The 20613-nt window shown below is 36.7% G+C and overlaps 1 protein-coding gene across 1 annotated transcript in view; it reads left to right on the top strand.

Annotated features, from left to right (window-relative positions):
* The first annotated feature begins 1829 nt into the window (after positions 1-1829).
* The window catches only part of itprid1 (ITPR interacting domain containing 1), a 21965-nt gene continuing 3181 nt past the window's right edge, over positions 1830-20613 (top strand). Inside the window, exons 1-16 of the mRNA XM_055182545.2 lie at positions 1830-1994; positions 4892-5064; positions 5395-5443; positions 5559-5596; positions 6803-6847; positions 9504-9552; positions 10140-10214; positions 12068-12270; positions 12416-12864; positions 12942-12993; positions 15451-15572; positions 15675-16643; positions 18840-18967; positions 19050-19161; positions 19262-19540; positions 19625-19676. Coding sequence (XP_055038520.2) covers positions 4968-5064; positions 5395-5443; positions 5559-5596; positions 6803-6847; positions 9504-9552; positions 10140-10214; positions 12068-12270; positions 12416-12864; positions 12942-12993; positions 15451-15572; positions 15675-16643; positions 18840-18967; positions 19050-19161; positions 19262-19540; positions 19625-19675 — 2718 coding nt within the window. The 5' untranslated portion in view covers positions 1830-1994; positions 4892-4967 and the 3' untranslated portion in view covers position 19676. The remainder of the gene's footprint in view (positions 1995-4891; positions 5065-5394; positions 5444-5558; positions 5597-6802; positions 6848-9503; positions 9553-10139; positions 10215-12067; positions 12271-12415; positions 12865-12941; positions 12994-15450; positions 15573-15674; positions 16644-18839; positions 18968-19049; positions 19162-19261; positions 19541-19624; positions 19677-20613) is intronic.

Genomic DNA, 20613 nt, shown 5'->3' with positions numbered 1-20613 from the left:
TTTTTGTGTGGATGCCGGAGTAATTGTAACAGATGTTGAATGATTAAATTAGCAGTTGCGGCCTGCTCAAATATTCATGTCGCGTTGAGAACGTGTACCATTACCAACAAACCCCATCGAAGACTTGATTATTCTATGCTGTTGTTTGCATCACATAAGGCACAAATCTTACCAAGACCTTTTAGGTGAAGATGATTTCTTCTGCTTATAAGGGCCTTTGTGATGGCGAATTAGATGCTTTAAAGGGTTAATACACCTATTTCACACATCATATGTGAGAACAACATTTAAATCACCTCCAAGGTTCATGAAAGTTTAAGAAACAGACACTTATATGGGAAGCATCCCGTGCAGGGAAAAGGCACGTGCCCTGGAGGAAGGTACATCACACCCATCTGCTCCAGATGCGCTCTGTGCCTGCCCCTGCCGATATGTGTCAAATCCCAGTCAGAATGTGCAAACTAGGCAAGGAAATTCACTCCTGACATGTGCAAATAGTGTTCAGTACAAAAACACACCAAAATAAGCAAATAAACGAGTAGCCTAGTTATTTTCATTAGTAAAGTCTTTCATAATGATAATAAACTAACAATACATTGGTACGCTGTTAGAAAAGCTTTCACTGGGACAGTACCCTTTAAATAGGTCCTAATATGTGCCATATAGGTACAAATGTGTACATGTGTGGTACCAATATGTACATTTAAGGTACAAAGACGCCCCCTTTAGGTACAAATGTGTACTTTTTGAAAGGGTACCGCCCCAGTGACAGGTTTTGTACCTTTACATCTGAGAGTGTATGAAAAGAAATGACACTAAACTTAAGTACATATACATGGCAAGGCACTGACATGTATATTTTTTTGAATTCTGATGTGGATTGCATGGAGAACTGCGATTAGGCGTTTGGTGACATCTAGTGGTTCAATAGTAGAACTGCAGTTTTTTGGCATTTCTGCGTCAGAGACCTGACCGACAATTTTTTTCAGTTAACATAAAAATAAAACAATTAAAAACAAATAATTCACAATTAGGGCTACCCATAATAAATCATAAACTTAATCTTGCAAATGTCTACAAAACTCGGTGATTAAATTCAAACATTTCATCAAATTATCTCAAAAACCAATTATCTGATCTTTTGTATGACATCATCTTTTATTGAACAGCTATGTCTGACTGTAAAACGGTTGATATTTACATGAAACATAACGGAGACCTTCATTATTTATTATTTTATAGCCTATATTATGTTTTTATTTATTCTTTTTAAACAACCAACATTTCCTGAGCTAGTAACCTTGTTAGATGGGTTTGCATAATGTGGGTTTGAATAATTGTGCATAATGAAGTACATGCAGTGTCGCGCGCCAGTTTGCTTCTTTGCAAACAGTGACGGAGCAAAATCTAAATCTATGTAAATTGTAACTTTAAGGATTAGGCTGGTATAATGTTAAAAACATTTTGACTATCGTATTTACACGATCACCTTGCACATTGGGTTTAGTAAGATAACCTTTAATCTTTAAACCTGCAATTTGCGTTTTTTATTCGTTTAATAATGCCCAATTCTCTCCATTGCTTCTTATAGATGTATTTTATAAAAGAAACGCATTAGCTACTTTTGTTTGTGGATATTAATTTCGTAAGCAATACTCTTTAGTGTTTACAGGTACGAGGCAAATTGTAAAATTCACCCACATTTCCTATGAACAGGTTAAGCTACAGATATCATGTTTCTGCAGGCAGGAAAATCCTCTGTCTTACATCCAGAAATTTGTTCAACTGGATTACAGGAGAGCTACGGATTCACTACAGTAGCTTGTTTTTTTTTCTTCTGAAGAATTTGCATAAGTTCTTTGTTTATTATCCCACCTGAATGTGGAACAAACTTGAAAGGCTTTTCCTTTTTAAGCCTTTGATGAAGCGATAAGCAACATTATAAACACTGCAGTCGTGTGACAGGTGCTCACTTCTGACCTACCGACGAGCAGGTAAGTGCTTCATTTTCACAAGTAAAAGTTAACAATGTGGAAAAGTCTTTGCTGTTTATTTGATTTTCAACAACAACACGTTAAATTTTTCATTATAGTTATTTGTTAATGTACATGTAGATTGTTTTATAAAAGCATTGTAGTATCATTTTGTTAAGAGAAACAAGAAAAAAAGTTAACAGTTGGTTGTAGAGTTGCCTTGTTGTTTGGGCTGATGTGTTTATCTCTTGCAAGGGTTATAATGATTTACTGTTACAGTATTACAATATAATGATACATAATCCTAAAATGATAACGTATACACGTCATACGTATGGCTGCGTAATTTTTTAATTTATAATGGGTAAATATTTGACAGAACACACCGCTGGGTTAAAACTGACCCAGTGCTGGGTTGATTTAACCAAACTGTTGGGTTATTATAATCCATGGTTGCATAACAGCAACCAAACATTGGGTCAATTTTAACCCAGCATGTGTTCTGTCCAATATTTACCCATTATGGGTCAAAAATAACCCAGCCATTATTTTCAAGTGTGTATTGTAGACTGTTAAATGTGAAAAGTTGGATCAACTTAAAAAAAGTCCTTTCTAAATTTAAATTTGTCACTTTAAGTTTTTTCCACATATAATATTTACATAAAAGTTGATAAAAATATTATTTTAGGTGTTTCCAATTGAAGTCATTTTTTTAAAGTTGATCCAACATTTCACTTTGTACGGTGTAATTTTTAAACGTTTATATGTTGTTATCCCCTTAGCATAAAGGCTAAACAATGCCTAAAAAGGAGTGTATTGTTTGTATTGTATACATGATTGATTCTATACAATTTACATCATTCAAATCACAAGAATCTCAGCTTTCCAAAGATATGTGACATGTTCAGCTTTTTGTTTTTGAGATGTTGTATTTGATGAAGTTGTTTGTCAAATAATGCAGTGTACATTGGAATTTTAAGGGGTTTAATTTACCTGTGGGTTTAACACACGCACGCACGCACACACACACACACACACACACACACACACACACACACACACACACACACACACCTAGTAACCAGTTAAACTTTTGTTTCAAATTAGATTGAGACATTATTGTTCAATGGCAATGATCTTTATCAATAATAAAAATTGATTTCTTTATGTCAAAGATGATGGTCAAATAACCATAATTGTGGTTACCCAAAATGGATTTCATTGGCTGTTGGTTATGGGTCAAATTCACAGAAATGCAATTTGTTTTTGTTCAGTAGGACAGAAACATGAAGATAGATTACAGTTTTTCTCAGTCGCTTTGGTACATTTCTCAAATCATCCTCGACATTTGCAAAACAATAAGTACATCAAAACAATTTCTACAAATAGCAAAACACCATGGATAACCTGCAAAAGCCACTTTCTTACTCAAAATCCTTCGTTCATCTCTTAAAAGTAAATATCTGTGTCAATGAACATGTCAGTGCCATCAGAATGACTTTGTGTCATTGTGTACGGATAAGACAGTCACATTGTTTAGTCACGTTGTCAATATAACACTTTACTCTTGAGGCATGTGCTGATGTAAACTATAACTAAAGTTTTCATGACAACTATTGTAAATTGTAAGTTACATCTTAGTGTAAGTTATGTCGGAGTTTGATTGCAAGAGACAGGACAAAATTTACATACGCTTTTACTGTTTGTTCTGTAATTTGTTGACAGACCATGTCATTGTGATTGCATAAAGTAAAAGACAGCACTGCATAGCACAAAGAAAAAAAAATAAAGTAGAAATGTGAACATAGGACAATATCTTTACATGCAGTGCTGTAGGAATTACACTGAAGTCTTCCTATACCTCCTGAACCAGCAAGCAAGTTATTTTGGCAAAAATGGCATGTAATCAAATTCAAGGTAATTTAGGGTAGAAGTGGGTTACTCATACACTGTAAAAAAATTCTGTAGAAATTACAGTATTACTGGTTATTACTGGCAACTAGCTGCCAGTAACTTACCGTAGATTTTACATTTATGTTGTTTACTGGCAACATTTTGTTCATAGTTAAATGAACATTAAACATTTTTAGACTTTATCTTCTACAGTAAGTTACTGGCAACCAGCTGCAAAATTACAGCAATTTTTTTTACAGTGTAGCCGGACTATTTTGGGTCTATAGCTGTAATTTCAACATCTCGGTTTTTGGGTGCTGGGGACGTTTCTGTGTGTTAGAGAAAGTCAAGATTCACCTGGGTGCAATTTACCAATTTAGGACAGATTTAGAAAAAAATGTCTAATGGAAATGTATAGAAATATGTTTGACCAAAACCTGTATTATGACAACTTGTTCAACCATTTTGCATGTAAAGACTTATACTATGAACTAATGCCTAAATGTTGTGGGGGGTGAGACTATTTAACAGAGACCCATTATAATAACATGAAATAAGCAACTGATAATGTAGGAAAAAGCAAAGAATTGTACAGAATCATTTGCATGGATGTACCAAAGCATTTGCAAAGAAATGAGAAACTGCTTTTTTGATGTGCACAAGTGACACAATGATGTGAGAATTGAACAGGTAGTTTTGAGAATTTTTATTCTGATCTGAGAAATGTACCAAGCGACTGAGAAAAACTATAATATTACCAGTAAATAAAATTTGTTCTTTAAAGGTTTTACAATTAAAAATGTTTGAAATATGAAAGCACATGTATTCTGTTTTAACAGATTACTGTAAAGAATTATAAAATATAGCAAATAAATAACTCTTTGTACATACAGACTTTATCCTAACTATAAACTGTTATATCTCAAGGGCAAGAAACCAAACACCTTTAATGAGAGAAAGAAAGTGTCTTTTTCCTGCCTGTCGTCAGCTTTGGTGAGAAATATTTGCATTTTTCTTTTTCAAAGTGTTTGGTCAGAGGAGGTGATCTCATACTGTGCAGTTTGTGAGCACTGAGAATGATGTTCGGATGGGTCGGACCTCATGACCACGGCAATGGCTGAAGATTTATTGTTTAACAGAAGAGCAAACTTGTCTGCTTCAAGGAGCAAATGGAGCAGAACGGATGCATCTGAGATTGGTGAGATTTTACCTTCTAACATAAAAGTTTTCATTTCGAGTTTAATTCAGTTTTGAATCAGTCAAATGTAATTAGTACAGACAGTCAATCTTGGTTAAATTGTAATCCTATGGGTCAACCAGATCTCAGATGTCTGGTCTATTTCAGAGAATATGCAAAGCAATTCAGAGAACGCCCATCTGAGCTGGGAGTTGTATAATACCGTGGGTTGTCTCGGACATCTAGATCTTTCTATCTATCTATTCAATTCATATTCTCTATAAAACAGATAGATTAAAGCCTCTTTCATATTTCAGATTTAACATTTGGTCTGGGTTTTTTATTTAACAGGAAAATGTAACGAAGATGCCATAGAGCACTGGCTTACGTCAATCATTAAGTAAGAGCCGACTACTGTTTTATTATAGTTTATTTCTGCTTACGTCATTGTGATTTTTAAAGATTTTCCTTCTATACTGATGTGGCTACTAATATAATTTGAATGCTTTGTTTAGGGAAGAAACAAAACCAGACGTTGTCCTGGAGACGGCAGGTAAGGTTATGCATCACCGCAAATTTGCAAAAACTTAAAGCCAAGTAGGGTTTTTATAAACAACTATGTTATTTTTATTGCTTTAGAAAAAAACGTATTTGTTCTTGGGATAACCATTGTGTATGAAAATGCATTTACTTTATTTGCTTAAAAACCATAGAATAAAACAGGTGTTGTTTTTCTATACAGTAGCTTCATTTATAAAAAAAATTGTGTGGATATTTTTTTGTTTATACTGTACACAAAAAAATTTAAAATATGTGACCAAATTGTCACTGGGGCAATACACTTTAAAAATGTACCAAATGTATACATTTGGTACCAATATGTACCTGAGATAATAATGTGAACCATTAAGGTGCCCAGCTTTTTGAAATGGTACAGTCCCAATGACAGCTGGGGTTCATATTTTGACAATTTTTGTAACAGTGTAGGTACATAATGATCAATATTTTGAATAAATAAGCTTTACATTAATGTATGGTTTGCTATGACAAATACTTGAACTATTTGAAAATCTGGAATCTGCAGGTGCAAAAATAAAATATTGAAAAGTCCTAAGCAACACATATAATGATAAATACACTTTTTATATCAATGCTAAATATCCTAATGATTTTTGGCATTAAAAATTGATGATTTTGACCTATACAATGTATTGTTGCCTATTTTTACAAATATATCAGTGACTTAATGTGGTTTAGGGTCATTTAAAGTTATCTAAACACTGAAAAAAATTATTCATTGAATTTAATCAATTTTTTTAATTTAAGTGGTTGCAATCAATTTATTTAAGCTACATTTAAACAAAATGTTTATATTTTATTTTACTTTACTAATCTTTTTTGTTTAAATGTAGCTTAAATAAATTGATTGCAACCACTTACCTTAAAAAAATTATTAAATTCAATCATATTTTTCAGTGAAGTTTGATAAATGTATTTATGTATTTAAATGTATTTATTCATTATAATATATGCAAACCAATTCTGACCATCCCTGTTTTATCCTCGAGCATGTAAATGCTGTGCTATTATATTATTATCACGCTATATTGTATCTGTTTGACAAACAGTCCGGTTTAGTTTTTAGTTTCATTTCTTTTGAATGCTGCCTTGTGGCCTGAAAGCATGAATTGGCTTCACGTTATTGTTGAAATACACTATTATAAACTATATTGCTCTGCTGTCATTTTCTTTTTTGCAGTACTCAGCGATTCCAAAGATGATAACCTAGCATTGGGAGTAGAAGGTAAACATTCTCAATTTTATAATTTTTATTTTGATTGAACTTGATATTCTTTTAAGTAACAAGAGAGCTGTGGTACATTCACAAGCATACGTTTATCTACCGTTCAATTCGAGTCTAAGTATAGTCTGTGCTAATCCTGGATTTTAAACATGGCAAACCTCTTCATACCTTCTAACACAAACACCAGCAGAGTGTGAAACAGTCCAGCCCCCGCTGTCTCGCACGGGACAACAGTCCAAATTGTGCCACAAATCATTTGTAGAAAGTTTCTTTTGCTTCTGTGTGGTTTCCAATCAAGCCGATCAAACAGATAAGGAATAGATAAAGCCAGGAAATACGTGCCGCTTATTGCTTTTTTGATTTACCCAAGTAGGACATGTTCCTGGATTAACATCACTGTTGGACCTAAGACAACTTTCCTATCAGCCTTTTAGATTTTAGGGTTGGGGGTTGAAAGGTGTTATAGATACACTTTGAGGAAACAAGGTACAAAAGCTACTCTTTATAAAAGTACACCTTTGTATCTTAAAGGAAAACATCACAGTTTTTCAATATTTTACTATGTTCTTGCCTCAGCTTGGATGAATTAATACATACCTATATTTTTTCGGGGTGTGCACTTTATCTTTGTACAGTGCGTTGTGGATGTGTTGGCATTTATCCTAGCCCCATTCATTCCTTAGGATCCAAACAGGGATGACTTTAGAAGCCACCAAACACTTCCATGTTTTCCCTATTTAAAGACTGTTACATGAGTAGTTACACGAGTAAGTATGGTGGCACAAAATAAAACTTTTGTTTGGAGCCATAGGAATGAATGGGGCTAGGCTAAATGCCAACACATTCAAGAAATGCTGTACAAAAATTAAAAGTACACGCATTGAAAAGAGATAGATATGCATTAATTCATCTAAGTTGAGGTAAGAACAAAGTAAAATATTGAAAAACGATGACGTTTTCCTTTAAGGGTGCATATTAGTACCTCAAAAGTACATATTGGTACCATGGTACAAAGGACCTTTTTAAAGGGTGCCATGACCGCCCCACTGACAGCTTTTGAACATTAATATCCTACAGTTCATTTTCTGCATTTTTTGTGGTATGGATATACAGTAGATTGGGTTGGATTTAGGTTTACAGCACCGATTGTTCGATTAAAATGTAATATCAGGACCAGAAATGGATGTAGCCCCTGCTTTTCATGTTTTTAAAACTAATATGTTACCATCAAAAAACCTTTAATGCGACAGAAAATGACAAAAGTCATTTTTGGGGATTTTTTGTAAACACATTATAAATGTTACAAAAGTATTGTTGAGACTGTAAACTATGTAGTACTGTAAAGGTACACTGTTAAAAAGTTTGTCCAAATTTCTGTGTTCCGTATTATTTGGGTGGGGCTAAAACAGTGGCTTGATGATACACTGGAGCCACCAACCATGGCCCCGCCCCTAACACAATCGCGAGCATCCATTCAGGTTGTATCAGTATTTAAAAGTTAAAAGAGATGGCAACTTCCCCATGATTGGACGTGGTTTAAGTGCCTACAGTGGACACGCCCCCTTTTCCTAGATTTTGATAATTTCTTTTATTTATTTGACGTTTTTATCATTCAAATCTGGCTTGGTGTTAATAACACATTTTTCTGTGATGTCACAAACTGAGAATGCATTTAATATCATTTGTGATAAATATGTTTTACTCATCCTAATCTAACTCCAATCACACATGACTTTATTTCAAGGCCACACTAAAGCATTTGGAACAGCATGGGGAGAGAAAGCAATGACCAAATTTTCGTTTTTTATGTGAACTGTTCCTTTAAGAGCACACACCGAGGCTGTATGGAAATTTGTTGAGGTCGTGCTGACCTGTCACATAGACCAGGCCCTTTTCATCTAAATACACGTGGGATCTGAATGCTCCCTGGACTTTTTAGATATCTGTTAAAATGTGTGACTTATTGTGGTCACTTGTACCCGCTTATAATTGTTCTCTTAGTGCTGTCTATCTAACTGGTGTGCTTTTTGTACACTTTTAAAAATAAGGTTTGAAGACATCTACAAATTTTTTGGGGGAACCAAAATGGTTATATGACATCACTACAAAGAATCTTTTTGGGACCTAGTGTATGGTTGGTGTGCTAAGATCTCCTAAGGGGTTCTGGTCGTCCCACTTTCTGTCATTATTTCTAAGGTGCTGTAAAAATGTGAATATCCTGACTCTATTATCTATAAGTCTCTTTGGGAATTGTTTCTTACCTCCTCCAAATCTCTGATTTTACTCCTGTCAATCAATTTCGTCGGTCAGACACGCCCCTTGTCACGAATGTGGTGCTTTGGTTTTCTTTAGACAGTGGCAATGGAAGTTTAAGAACGGGATAGATTGGTACTCTTTGCTATGATTATAAAAGATGTTTGGCAGTATTGGCTGCACTCGGTGGATCAGCTTGTACTTATAAGACGACATTTAGAGCCAACGTGTTCCTGACATCATGCCAAAGTCTTCTGTCGAGCTGTTTATGACAACATCAACGCAACAACGAAGAATATTTACCTAATATAGCTACCGTACAGTCGTCTGGACGTGTTTCATTAAAACCAGAGCTGTTTTCCATTTTTAAATGACCTCCTCTTTGTTTTTGTGTCTGACACAGCATCTTTATATGGCAAACGCTCCATTAGGACGGTACAGAGCTTTCTGAGGTAAGAACTTGGGCTTTACTTGCTTTGGTTTCTCTTTTAAGAAATGTATTTGATTGATATTGTGTGATTTATGCATTTATGCTGGAAACAAATACATCTGTGTATCTTGTGTCTACCAAATGGATGTTTACTTCCAAGAGAATTTCATACACATTGCTTAACACAATCATTTAACTGATTTCAATTGTTGTAATTGAAAGTTCATTGAAATTAGTGTTAATGTTGAGGAAATGTTTGGGAAATTACCTGATATTTTACATTTGTATATATATTTGTATATATATATCAGCCAAAGCAATGGTATGTTCATGAGGTGTCACACTCTTATTCGGAAACCTGCCAGAAACCCGAGTCATATTTCCCATGCAAATGTTCATCTGGTTGCGTTCAATGGGTTGCTGGTCTTGTTTGCATGAGGTGGAATGTCAGTGATGTGGAGAGGAGCGATTTCAAGCTCCGTCCGAAACCGAGAGAAAGATCCTATAGGAACGTAAAGGGTTTGGGTGGAAACTATGGGCATGTCGGCAGGGTTTAGTCAATATCTCAAATTTCGCTACTTGACGCTGTGTGATGTCATCCTTATACAGGGCATCTGAAGATCTTCCTTCCCTGTCAAGGTGGAACAGCTTGGAATCAGATCTCTCGACTCAGTCTAAAGTCAGGTCAGGAATCCGTCCATCTGTCAATTTTTTTTAACCCTGTTTATATGTCTGTGTGCTCATTCATGATAATCACTTTACCAAAGATAGTCTCAAAATGTAGTTTGAACCACCCTTGATTTCTACATCAAAAGCATGTTGTAACCAATTATGTCATCATGTCTGAGTTGGTGTGATTGAGTGGAGGAGGAGACTAATTTGCATGTTCATGCATCTGCAAATACTAAATGCAGCAAGGTTGTAGAGTTATTTAAACTATTTTAAGGTATATAGAAATAATTTGCACAAGAAAAATATTGAAAAATGTCATTTTTATCATCAAAGATGAGTTTTAAGAAATTATCAACTGCAAGGGGACTTTAAATAAACATCAAAAAATGCAGCATTTTTGTCAAATCAACATATTTTTATGCTACTTTAATTCAAAAAATGTAGTTAAACAATTTTAACTTGTTTTTATTTTAATTATGTCAACTATTCACAGTCAAAACTTAAAATAAAAAAGTATGTTGAATTGACTTGCATAAATCAAGTTGAAATATGTATCGATTTCAAAGCTGAAGAATTTAAGATTCTTTAAAAAAATATTTAACAACTCCAACACTACAGCAATAATGTTTCATTTTGGCCATATAGCCTATATTTTTTAAATCATAATATTATGTAAAAAAAATTCCAACGCTATCTCACGAGAATTCGTACATATTTTACGAGTTGGCTAACAATATACAGCATGTATATTTTATGCATAACCTGTTTTTATCTTTGAAATTAAAATTAATTTTGACAACAATGTATGATTTCAAAGCTGAAGAATTCAAGAATCTTTAAAAAAATATTTAACAACTCCAAAGCTACAGCAATAATGTTTTATTTCGGCCATATAGCCTATTTTATTTTTTTAATCAGAATATTAAGTAATGATTTTTCCAACACTATCTCACGAGAATTCGTACATATTTTACAAGTAGGTTAAAAATATACAGCATGCATATTTTTATGCATTACCTGTTTTTAACTTTGAAATTAAAATAAATTTTGACAACAATGTATGATTTCAAAGCTGAGGAATTTAAGATTCTTTAAAAAATATATTTAACATCTCCAAAGCTACAGCAATAATGTTTCATTTCAGCTATAGGTCCTATTATATTTTTAAATCATAATATTGTGTAATGATTTTTCCAACGCTATCTCACGAGAATTCGTACATATTTTACGAGTTGGCTAAACATATATAGCATGTATATTTTTATGCATTACCTGTTTTAACTTTGAAATTAAAATAAATTTTGACAACAATGTATGATTTCAAAGCTGTAGAATTCCAGATTCTTTAAAAAAATATTTAACAACTCCAACGCTACAGCAATAATGTTTCATTTCTGCCATATAGACTATTATATTTTTAAATCATAATATTGTGGAATTATTTTTCCAACACTATCTCACGAGAATTCGTACATGTTTTACGAGTTAGCTAATTCGTATTCATACGACCACATTCGTAAGTTTTGGTTTCGTTTTTTTTTTTTCATGAGAATCGTACAATTTTGCATGATACACTTCGTATTAATTGATACGAATTATCCAACTCGTAAAATATGTACGTTTTCTCGTGAGATTAGGCTGTATTTTTCATTTGTTTAAGGCATCCTATTGTTTTTGTATGAAAAAAGTTTCTATGACTTTTATGACATTGGCTTTTCCATAGACCAAAGAGTTAAAGAACTGCAACCATCTTGGTATCTCATGTTAGGCGTGTGCACCAAAAAAGGGGCGGGGTTTAAAGTTCACTTGCCAATTAGTTAACTTTTCGCAAATAAACATTAATGCTAACATCTTTCTTCCCGCAGCGTTATGGACGTGTTGGACATGTTGCAGGATGACCCTGAAGAATTGCTTCTGGATTTGGGATTTGGCATCGATGAGCCTGATATCACTGGCAGAATTCCGGCCAGATTCCTCTGTTATCAGTCCAACGCCCGCGGCATCAGTTTCCAGCTTTTTCTGGAGGCTCAGCAAAGCCGAATAGACGTCGAAAACCCTGATGTCAGAAGTATGAACCTTGTTTCTTTATAGGGTTGTTTAACAGCTACTGATCATCTTTATAAAAGATGTTAAACATTTCAATAAGCAAATTGTTTTACATTACTCAAGAGTCTTTATCTCTCTTCCTCTATATCTATCGTTCTCTCTCCCAGGTCGGTTCAGAGAGATCGAGGTTCTCCAGCAGGTCACCGCAACCTTCACCAATCTGGTTGGTGCTTCTTCCCAGGTTTTAGACACATCTCCCATCCAGGCGTCCATGGATGCACGAGAGAGGAGAAAGCGTGTGGCATCGATTCTGCGTAGAGCCGCCAAGAAGACCACAAGACAAGCCCAAAAAATGCAGGACAAGCCCCCTACCGCATCCTCGGCTCAGGCCGAACCAGAATCATCAATAGATAAAAGAATCCCTTCAAAACGCAGCAAAGTGTCGGACGACAGCAGTCCCTTTCTAGACGATCAGAGCAAAATTTCAGATGCAGCTACGGCTGTTGTAAGCGGCTCCACGGTGAGAGTAACAACAGATCCCTTGAAATTTAACGCTGTCCCATCATCCATGGGAAAGGGGATGCAAGAGCCCATGGGATCCTTCGAGCTGGAGAAGGTGAAGTGTTGTGGATTTGTTGTGAAATGTTTACATAAAGTATAAAGTCTGTTTCTAATGTTGATTTGTCTTCTTAGATCCGGAGCTCAGGTGTTCCTGGGAATTCCAACGGCCCTGTGGATCCCGGAGGTCTGTGCAGCTTTATTAACTTGAATGTTGTTTATTGAAGTTCAATTTTTTTTTTAAGTGTCCGTAACACACTTTTTCTTTGTGTCTAATGTTAATCTTGAGTACCTATAGAGTAGTATTACATCCTTCATATCTCCGAAGAGTCTTCAGTTTTATCAGATTTATAAAAGACAGATTAGCTTTACCGATTCTTTCCAATAATGTACAAAAAAAATTCGAGGGAGACGAAGGGTGGGAGGAGCGAGTCTGAGTCAATACTTCATACAACACTGACTGGATAACTTATGATTCACTACATGTTCATGTCGCTTATATAATATGCACATACGGCCTATTTCCAACATAACACAGAAGTCTTACTTACCGCATGCAACTCATGGCCCAGTTAAACTTTTCAATGAAATCCAGCGTTAAACAAACACGCAAAACTCAGCTACTACCCCAGATAAACAAACTATATCCATTGTTCCCATAATATTGGCTTTCTTCTCCTTACATCCAAAACACACTTCTTCTTTCGTGCAATTGTTGAGTTTGATATAAAACAAAACTGTTCCGTGAATGCCTTTAATTTAGCATGTGACTCGGCTCTTGCTTTCCCACTGATTGACATGTGGGCGTGGTTTCCAGAGGAAGGGCCCATAAAAAGAAGTGATACGTATAGCTTACCCCTGAAACGTCAGCAGTTCCTGTAATCGAAAAAAACTTTCAAATCTTGTACGAACCCTGGCGAAGTGCATTCGGCACAGAAATATTCCGTAACACGTCCAACTGCTTTTTTGACACTTTGCCTATGTTTAGCATGAGGAAACAAATCTTAAAAAGTGTTAAAGGTGACATAGAATGATTGAACAGAGTATTTATCCTTGTTCTGTGATGTGACATGTAGACAAAAACATTTTTGTTTGGGTCTGTAATGTCTTAGAAGCTTCTTAAAAACCTCTCTCAGATAGCTCTATTAGAGTGGGGGATTTTAAACAAGTGGTTTTGCACCTATTTGGCTCCCCCTACAGGCTTAAATTGCAATCTCATTACTGATTGGCTGACTTTGCTGCTACTCAAAAAATGTAGCCAATTATTCTAAAGTGGAGGGGCAGTTAGATGCCTGTGATGTCATAAGCATCAGTTTTTCAGATTGGGCTGTTTTCTGGCTGACATTTCTAAAAGAGGAATTTCTGAGACAGAGATGTTTAGCATGTTTAGCACTTTTTGTATGTTTGTGAATGTGGGTAGACTACCATTATTCAACAAAGACAAGGTAAAACTGGTTTTTCATTCTCTGTCCCCTTTAATAAGTCAGAATGCATGAAACACAGTCTACTGTTTGTAGATTAAATTATTTATACTTACTAGAATCATAATCCTTCAGAGATGAAAAACAAATGGTTTCGATTTAAAGCCACTGTGTGGATTCCAATAATTTACATAGAACAATTTCCATCTTAGATATATGCAAATGATCCATGAGATTGTTCAAACATTTTCATGCATTCAGAGTTTGTGTTGCCTTCAATAACATTCACATAACCTTTCTGTTGCACATTCTTTGTAGTATAATGTTTTTTTAGGAACTTTTGACTGATTTTTTTTTCTGAAATAGCCATTGCAAAGACTAGCACCTTTACTTTAAAGGGCATACGTAAGCCTTGCTATATTTAGTCTGAAAACAAGGCTCAATGCTGTCTTCATGTGCAATCGCATTGTCAGAAAGAAAAGCACATACTTTTTCTGTCGCTGGGGTGGTACCCCAAGGTTCTGTTTTGTATCTATACAAAACATAATACAATGCTGTACCCTTTTGGGTACATTACTGCACCTTAAAGGAACACTCCACTTTTTTGAAAATATGCTCATTTCTCAGCTCCCCTAGAGTTAAAACTTTGATTTTTACCGTTTTGGAATCCATTCAGCTGATCTCCGGATCTGGTGCTACCAATTTTAGCATAGCTTAGCATAATCCATTGAATCTGATTAGACTATTAGCATCGTGCTAAAAAATAACATGGCTGCAGGAGGTGCAATGATATTACGCAGTGCCCGAAAATAGTCTCCTGCTATTGAAAGTTACCAAGGGGACTATTTTCGGACGCTGTGTAATATTATTGCGCTTCCTGCAGCCATATTACAGCGGCAAAGTCATTGATTATTACGCTGGAATGAGAGTATAGTTCCTAGCCATATCTGACTAGACAATCGCAACTTTTAATTTTCTGTCGGTCTTAGTACACAATTTAACTACAGAAGAGTCAAGTTTTAATTAGGAAAAATATCAAAACTCTTTGGTTATGTTTGAGCGTGATGCAAATGGTCTAATCTGGTGTCCTCCATTCTTTCCAACCACAAGCTTGTCATCAAAACTTCACAACACACATTAGATAACACATAAAGGCAGCATACATTTTTATTAAAGGGTTGAAGATGTGTGAGCGCATGCTAATATATTTTGGTTTTGTGTAGGTGGACGTCTGGACTCTGATGTGATAAGAACAAACAACTTTCAATCTGACAGCAGCAGCTTTTTGGAGGATCCGCCAATCTCTCAGCACAACATCACTGAATCTGAGCTCAGGAATATAAGGGGGAGTAAACAATGACAGAATTTAAATTTTGGGGGGAATTATCCCTTTTGATGGTGTTTATAAAAATGTAAATCAAAAATTCTTGTTTTATTTCTATTGCAGATGCTTAATGGAATTTCACAAGAAAATACAACAAGCCGGCGTAGGCCCAGAAAACAAAAAGAGAACATCGCCAGAGAACCACGGGATTTTGAGCACACCGACTCCCCTATCAGTAGTGTTCTGGGAACAGCAGACTCTGGATCTATTAACAACATAATACAGTCTCATACTGTTCTGGGAACAGCAGAATCCGACTCGGCCCAGATGGGGAAAACACAGACTGAAAAGGAAAATTTGCATTATTCGGATCAGTTGCAAAAAATGCTGACTAAAAATGGAAATTCAGAGTCTTCATTACCAGATGATAGAAAAATGAGCAGTGGCGTTACGCTAGCGTACTACGTACAAATGGATCCCGTGGTTTTTCCAACTGAACTCCGTGATAGATTTCAAAGCACCGAACGTGTTTATAAGCAAAGTATCTCCCTCTTTGAGGAGCTCCAATCTGCTGAGACGATCTCAAGCTTCTCTCCTACCGAACCTGAAACAGGTGACTTAGAAAGAAAGGTGTCCACCACTACATTTCCTCATGAGGACATCGAACAAATTCAGTACACAGAAACCTCAGTCTGTGACCAGATAGGGGAATCTCAGACCGCCACCGAAGACCAAAATGTCAACACGGCTATTGAGCATAGTTCTCCCACCTCGCTCAAACTCAGAAGGGAATCTTTCTCCAGGAGATCCCGGTCTGACGGTGGCATGGACAATGACTCTGGAATGCATTCACCTTTTACGTCTGTGGAGACTTCGTCACCGCACATGTGGAACTCTATGGAACGTTCTAGAGATCTTGGATATTTCCGTACGCGGTCCATGTCTCTGGACACAGGGTTGTCTCATGAGGAAGAAGACCAGAGGTGGGAGTGTGCGCTGTTGGCCGGGACGCAGCGATGCTTTTACTGTGGGTCTCTTATTAATGACAACAGATGGGCGAAAATTCAACGTGGGCTGTCGTCTGATTTGCCTGTAAGTAATTCACTATCTTTGGATTAACTGCTGTTATAGAGAAAATACTCAGCAATAATGAATTTGCAGAGTGTTTTTCTTAAAGCATATTAAAAGACATAAACAACATTTAAAATATTTTGTTTTTCCACAGGAGCATTTTAATTTTTTTATATATTGTTTGTATGTATAGTACACAGTATGTTTTGTACCATGTATGCTAAAATATTTAAATTTACGCTTTCGGTATGCTTTTACCCAAAGTATACATTGCATAACCATGTATATTGTGTGCGTGCTGTCTGAAATCAAACCCATGACCTTTGTGTTGCAAGTAGAGGTCTTCACGAGTCCACTAAGATCCGAAAATCTGAGTCCGACCCTATACCCAAGCAGGTTCCAGTCTAAACCGTTTTGCGTGTGCCTCGGACATGGGTCGCATATAATGTTTGCCTGAACTATCTTACGTGTGTGCATAGAGTCCTTTTCCAACCACTATATATCCCCCCTCCTGATTGACAAGAACGCTTGCAACATCGTGTGGCTGGCGTGTTCATTCGTGTAAATTTCCGTTGAGTCAGACCTGTCAATCTATTTTGAATGCTCATTTTAGCGGTTACCTTGGTGTCGTCGTCAGATAAAAAATAAAAATAAATGGAGCAGTGGGACAAATTGGTTGCAAGGCCACAGGGGTTCTTTCTGTTTAACTGGTGGCTGCGGACTGATGACTGCATGCACGGCAGTCTCATTTATTCATTCGGGTCCAGTCGGGTAAAAAAGCGCCACTGGATCGGGTCTGGGTTTAATTTTTGTCTGTTTTTTGTCATCTGCATGTTGACTTCATTCGCACTAGGACCAAATGAAGTCGAACACCCCAGTCACCACACTGTAAAAAATACTTTGCTGCCTTAAAATCTTTTGTTGAATCAACTCGAATTTACAAGTAATTTCAACTTACTATTATTTATAACTACAGGTGAGTTGTACTATATTATTGGAGAACTATATTTTATAAGTTGTGACAACTCATCTCTGTTGACATGACTTGTAAATCTGAGTTGATTTAACAAAAAATTTAAGGCAGCAAAGTATTTTTAACAGTGCATGGTTTTATGAATGCAAGACAACAAAATTACGTTTTATGCGGTTAATGCGGTGGTTCTCAAAGTTTTTGACTTCCCCCTTGTGTAGGGTGCATCCCTTTGTGCCCCCCCCAAAGAAAATTCATCACATAAAACAATCTTAAACTTAGAATTTGAATTAAACAAAACATCACATAATACAAAATAGCGCTGTAGGTAAGTAGCCTTAGGGGGTGCACACACCAATGCTTTTAAACACGTCTGAAAACGCCAGGCAGACACCGACTGCCAGCTGAGCACTTTGGTTGCTGTGATACTTCTGCTTTGTTTATCAATTGTTGTACGACTTTTTACACAAAGTTGAATATATTTCAACTCTCGGCGCTGAGAGCGGAAAAAACCAGCTGCTGGCTTTTTTGAAAAACGCAGCGCTTCCATTGGAAACAATTGAAAACGTACGCCTGCCACAGGCGTGCACTTCGGTGTGCACGCCCCCTTATTTTTCTGAGGTTTAATTACACACATTGTTATAAAACAAGGGACCCCCTGGCACCATCATGTGCCCCCCAGTTTAAGAACCACTGGGTCAATGGAAACGCCATCATTTTGCAATTAAATTTTGTCAACATTTAGAAAACATTGCTGACGTTGTGCTCAAATCTTTAATGGAAACGCAGCTGCCTGTTTACTATCTATCTTTTAACTGATTTTAAGAACAAACTAAGATTAAACATGTTCTATTCTGGGAGAAACTCTTGTGCCTCGTCCTCTTCAGCCTCTGAGATTAAAAGCACACTTACAGTATCCTCAATGAGGCTTATTTGAATTTGAATACTTTATTTGCATGTGCAATGGAAAAATACTAGCGTTGACCACTTCAGTATCTTCACAACCAGACACGCACAACTAAAACCCTGCAGCTCAAATCCTTCCCCAATAACACTCTACTAAAGATCCCTGTGTTTGGAGTTATATAATGCTAATGGAAAACCGGCTTCAGATGGTTTATTGTAGGTTTAAGATTAGGGTTAGGGTTTAAATCAATAATCAGATCAGAGTAGACTGTCTTGGTCATTGAAGGTTTTGGTTAAGATGCAATATTATTTAATATTATATATATTTATACATTTTGCAGTACTCTCTGGATGAGCTGGAAAACACGATGAGGTGCATGAGAAAGTTCCGAAATGTACTGACAGAAATCGAAGTGAGAGTGGAGGAAGAGCAGGCGTCTGTGCTTGGATCTCTGTCAGAATCCCACAGGTAAATGTTGGATATCTCATAAACTGCACAACACATCATGGATTTTGGTATGCTGGTTTTTGAATATGAGTTTGTTTTTCAGGGAAGAGCTGGAAGATGTTTTGAGGCTACGGGCGGCTGTCAAACAGGAGGCCGGCGTGCTTGAACAGCAACTTTCTGATATAGTTGACAACTATGATGATAGTATAAAAATGGTAATGAATATACTTTTGTACACCACAGTATGTTGAGTATCATGTGGAAAACCCCAGCAGTGAACTGGATTTGTTTCATTCTCGTGCTTTTGTGTTTCAGAAGCTTAATCGACTCTTGGATGAACAGTCTCAGCTGTGCTCTCAGTTACGGATCGTTCCCGCCGATACGTCCTGTACAGAACCCAAGGTGACCAGGAGCGTCGCCGTCCAGTGCTGTCTGCTTCCTGTGACGTCCGGCTTACAGAGATGTTGCCATCATCACTGCACCTGTCACACACATCACAAAACATGGCAAGACCCTTACAGGTCACCCAATCAAACCCAGTGGGATTCTTACTACAAGCCGGATCGGCTGGACTTTATAGCGTTTATGAAAAGTGTAAGAACCGTCTTGTGCCCTCATTCACAATCATTTGTTCAGATGATGACTTACGTTCCTAAAATTGTCCCTTTTTTCTTTCAGCTAAAAAATTCATTGCAACTTTCTCTGAAAAGTACCTCGTTGGAACAGTGAGGTGTGTGGTATTTTATTTGTCTGTCTGTCCATCCCTCCACAGTATCTGTACATCTGTTCAGCCATTTAACATTCCATCTGTCTACTGTATCTGTCTGTCCTTCCTTCCATTCATCCATCCATCTATAGTGTCTGTCTGTCTGTCTGTCTGTCTGTCTGTCTGTCTGACCATCCATCCATCCACAGTATCTCTGTCTGTCTATAGTGTCCAACTGTCTGTCCGTCCATCCACAGTATCTCTTTCTGTCTCTCTGTCTGTCTATCGATCTATCTATCTTTTGTGTCTGCCTGTCCATCCATCTGTCCAGTCACAATATCTCTGTTTGTCTGTCTGTCTATCCATCCATCCATCCATCCATCTATTTATAGTGTCTGTCTGTCCATCCGTCCGTCCATCCACAGTATCTCTGTCTGTCTGTTTATCCATCACTCTTTCTTTCTATCTGTCTGTCCGTCTGCTGTCTGTCTGTTCATCTATCGAGTGTAAAGGGCACCTATGGTCCGATTCACGTCTTTACTATCTATCTAGTATGTTTCAGGAAGAGAGTGAATCTATCTGTCTGTCTGTCCATCTGTCTGTCCGTCCATCCACAGTATCTCTGTCTGTCTGTGTGTCTATCTGTCCGTCCATCCATCCATCCATCCATCCATCTATCCATCTATATAGTGTCTGTCTGTTCAACCGTCCGTACATCCACAGTATCTCTATCTGTCTGTCTGTCTGTCTGTCTGTCTGTCTGTCCATCTATCCATCCATCCATCCATCTATCTAAAGTGTCTGTCTGTCCATCCGTCCATACATCCACAGTATCTCCATCTGTCTGTCCATCCATCCACAGTATCTCCTTCTGTCTGTCTGTCTGTCTGTCTATCTATTGTGTCTGCCTGTCTATCCATCTGTCCATCCACAGTATCTCTGTCTGTCTGTCTGTCTGTCT

This window comes from Misgurnus anguillicaudatus, chromosome 25 (assembly GCF_027580225.2).
Source record: "Misgurnus anguillicaudatus chromosome 25, ASM2758022v2, whole genome shotgun sequence".
NCBI classification, from domain to species: Eukaryota; Metazoa; Chordata; class Actinopteri; order Cypriniformes; family Cobitidae; genus Misgurnus; species Misgurnus anguillicaudatus.
The sequence above is the reverse complement of the archived record's forward strand: the minus strand, read 5'-3'. Positions and strand labels throughout refer to the sequence as shown.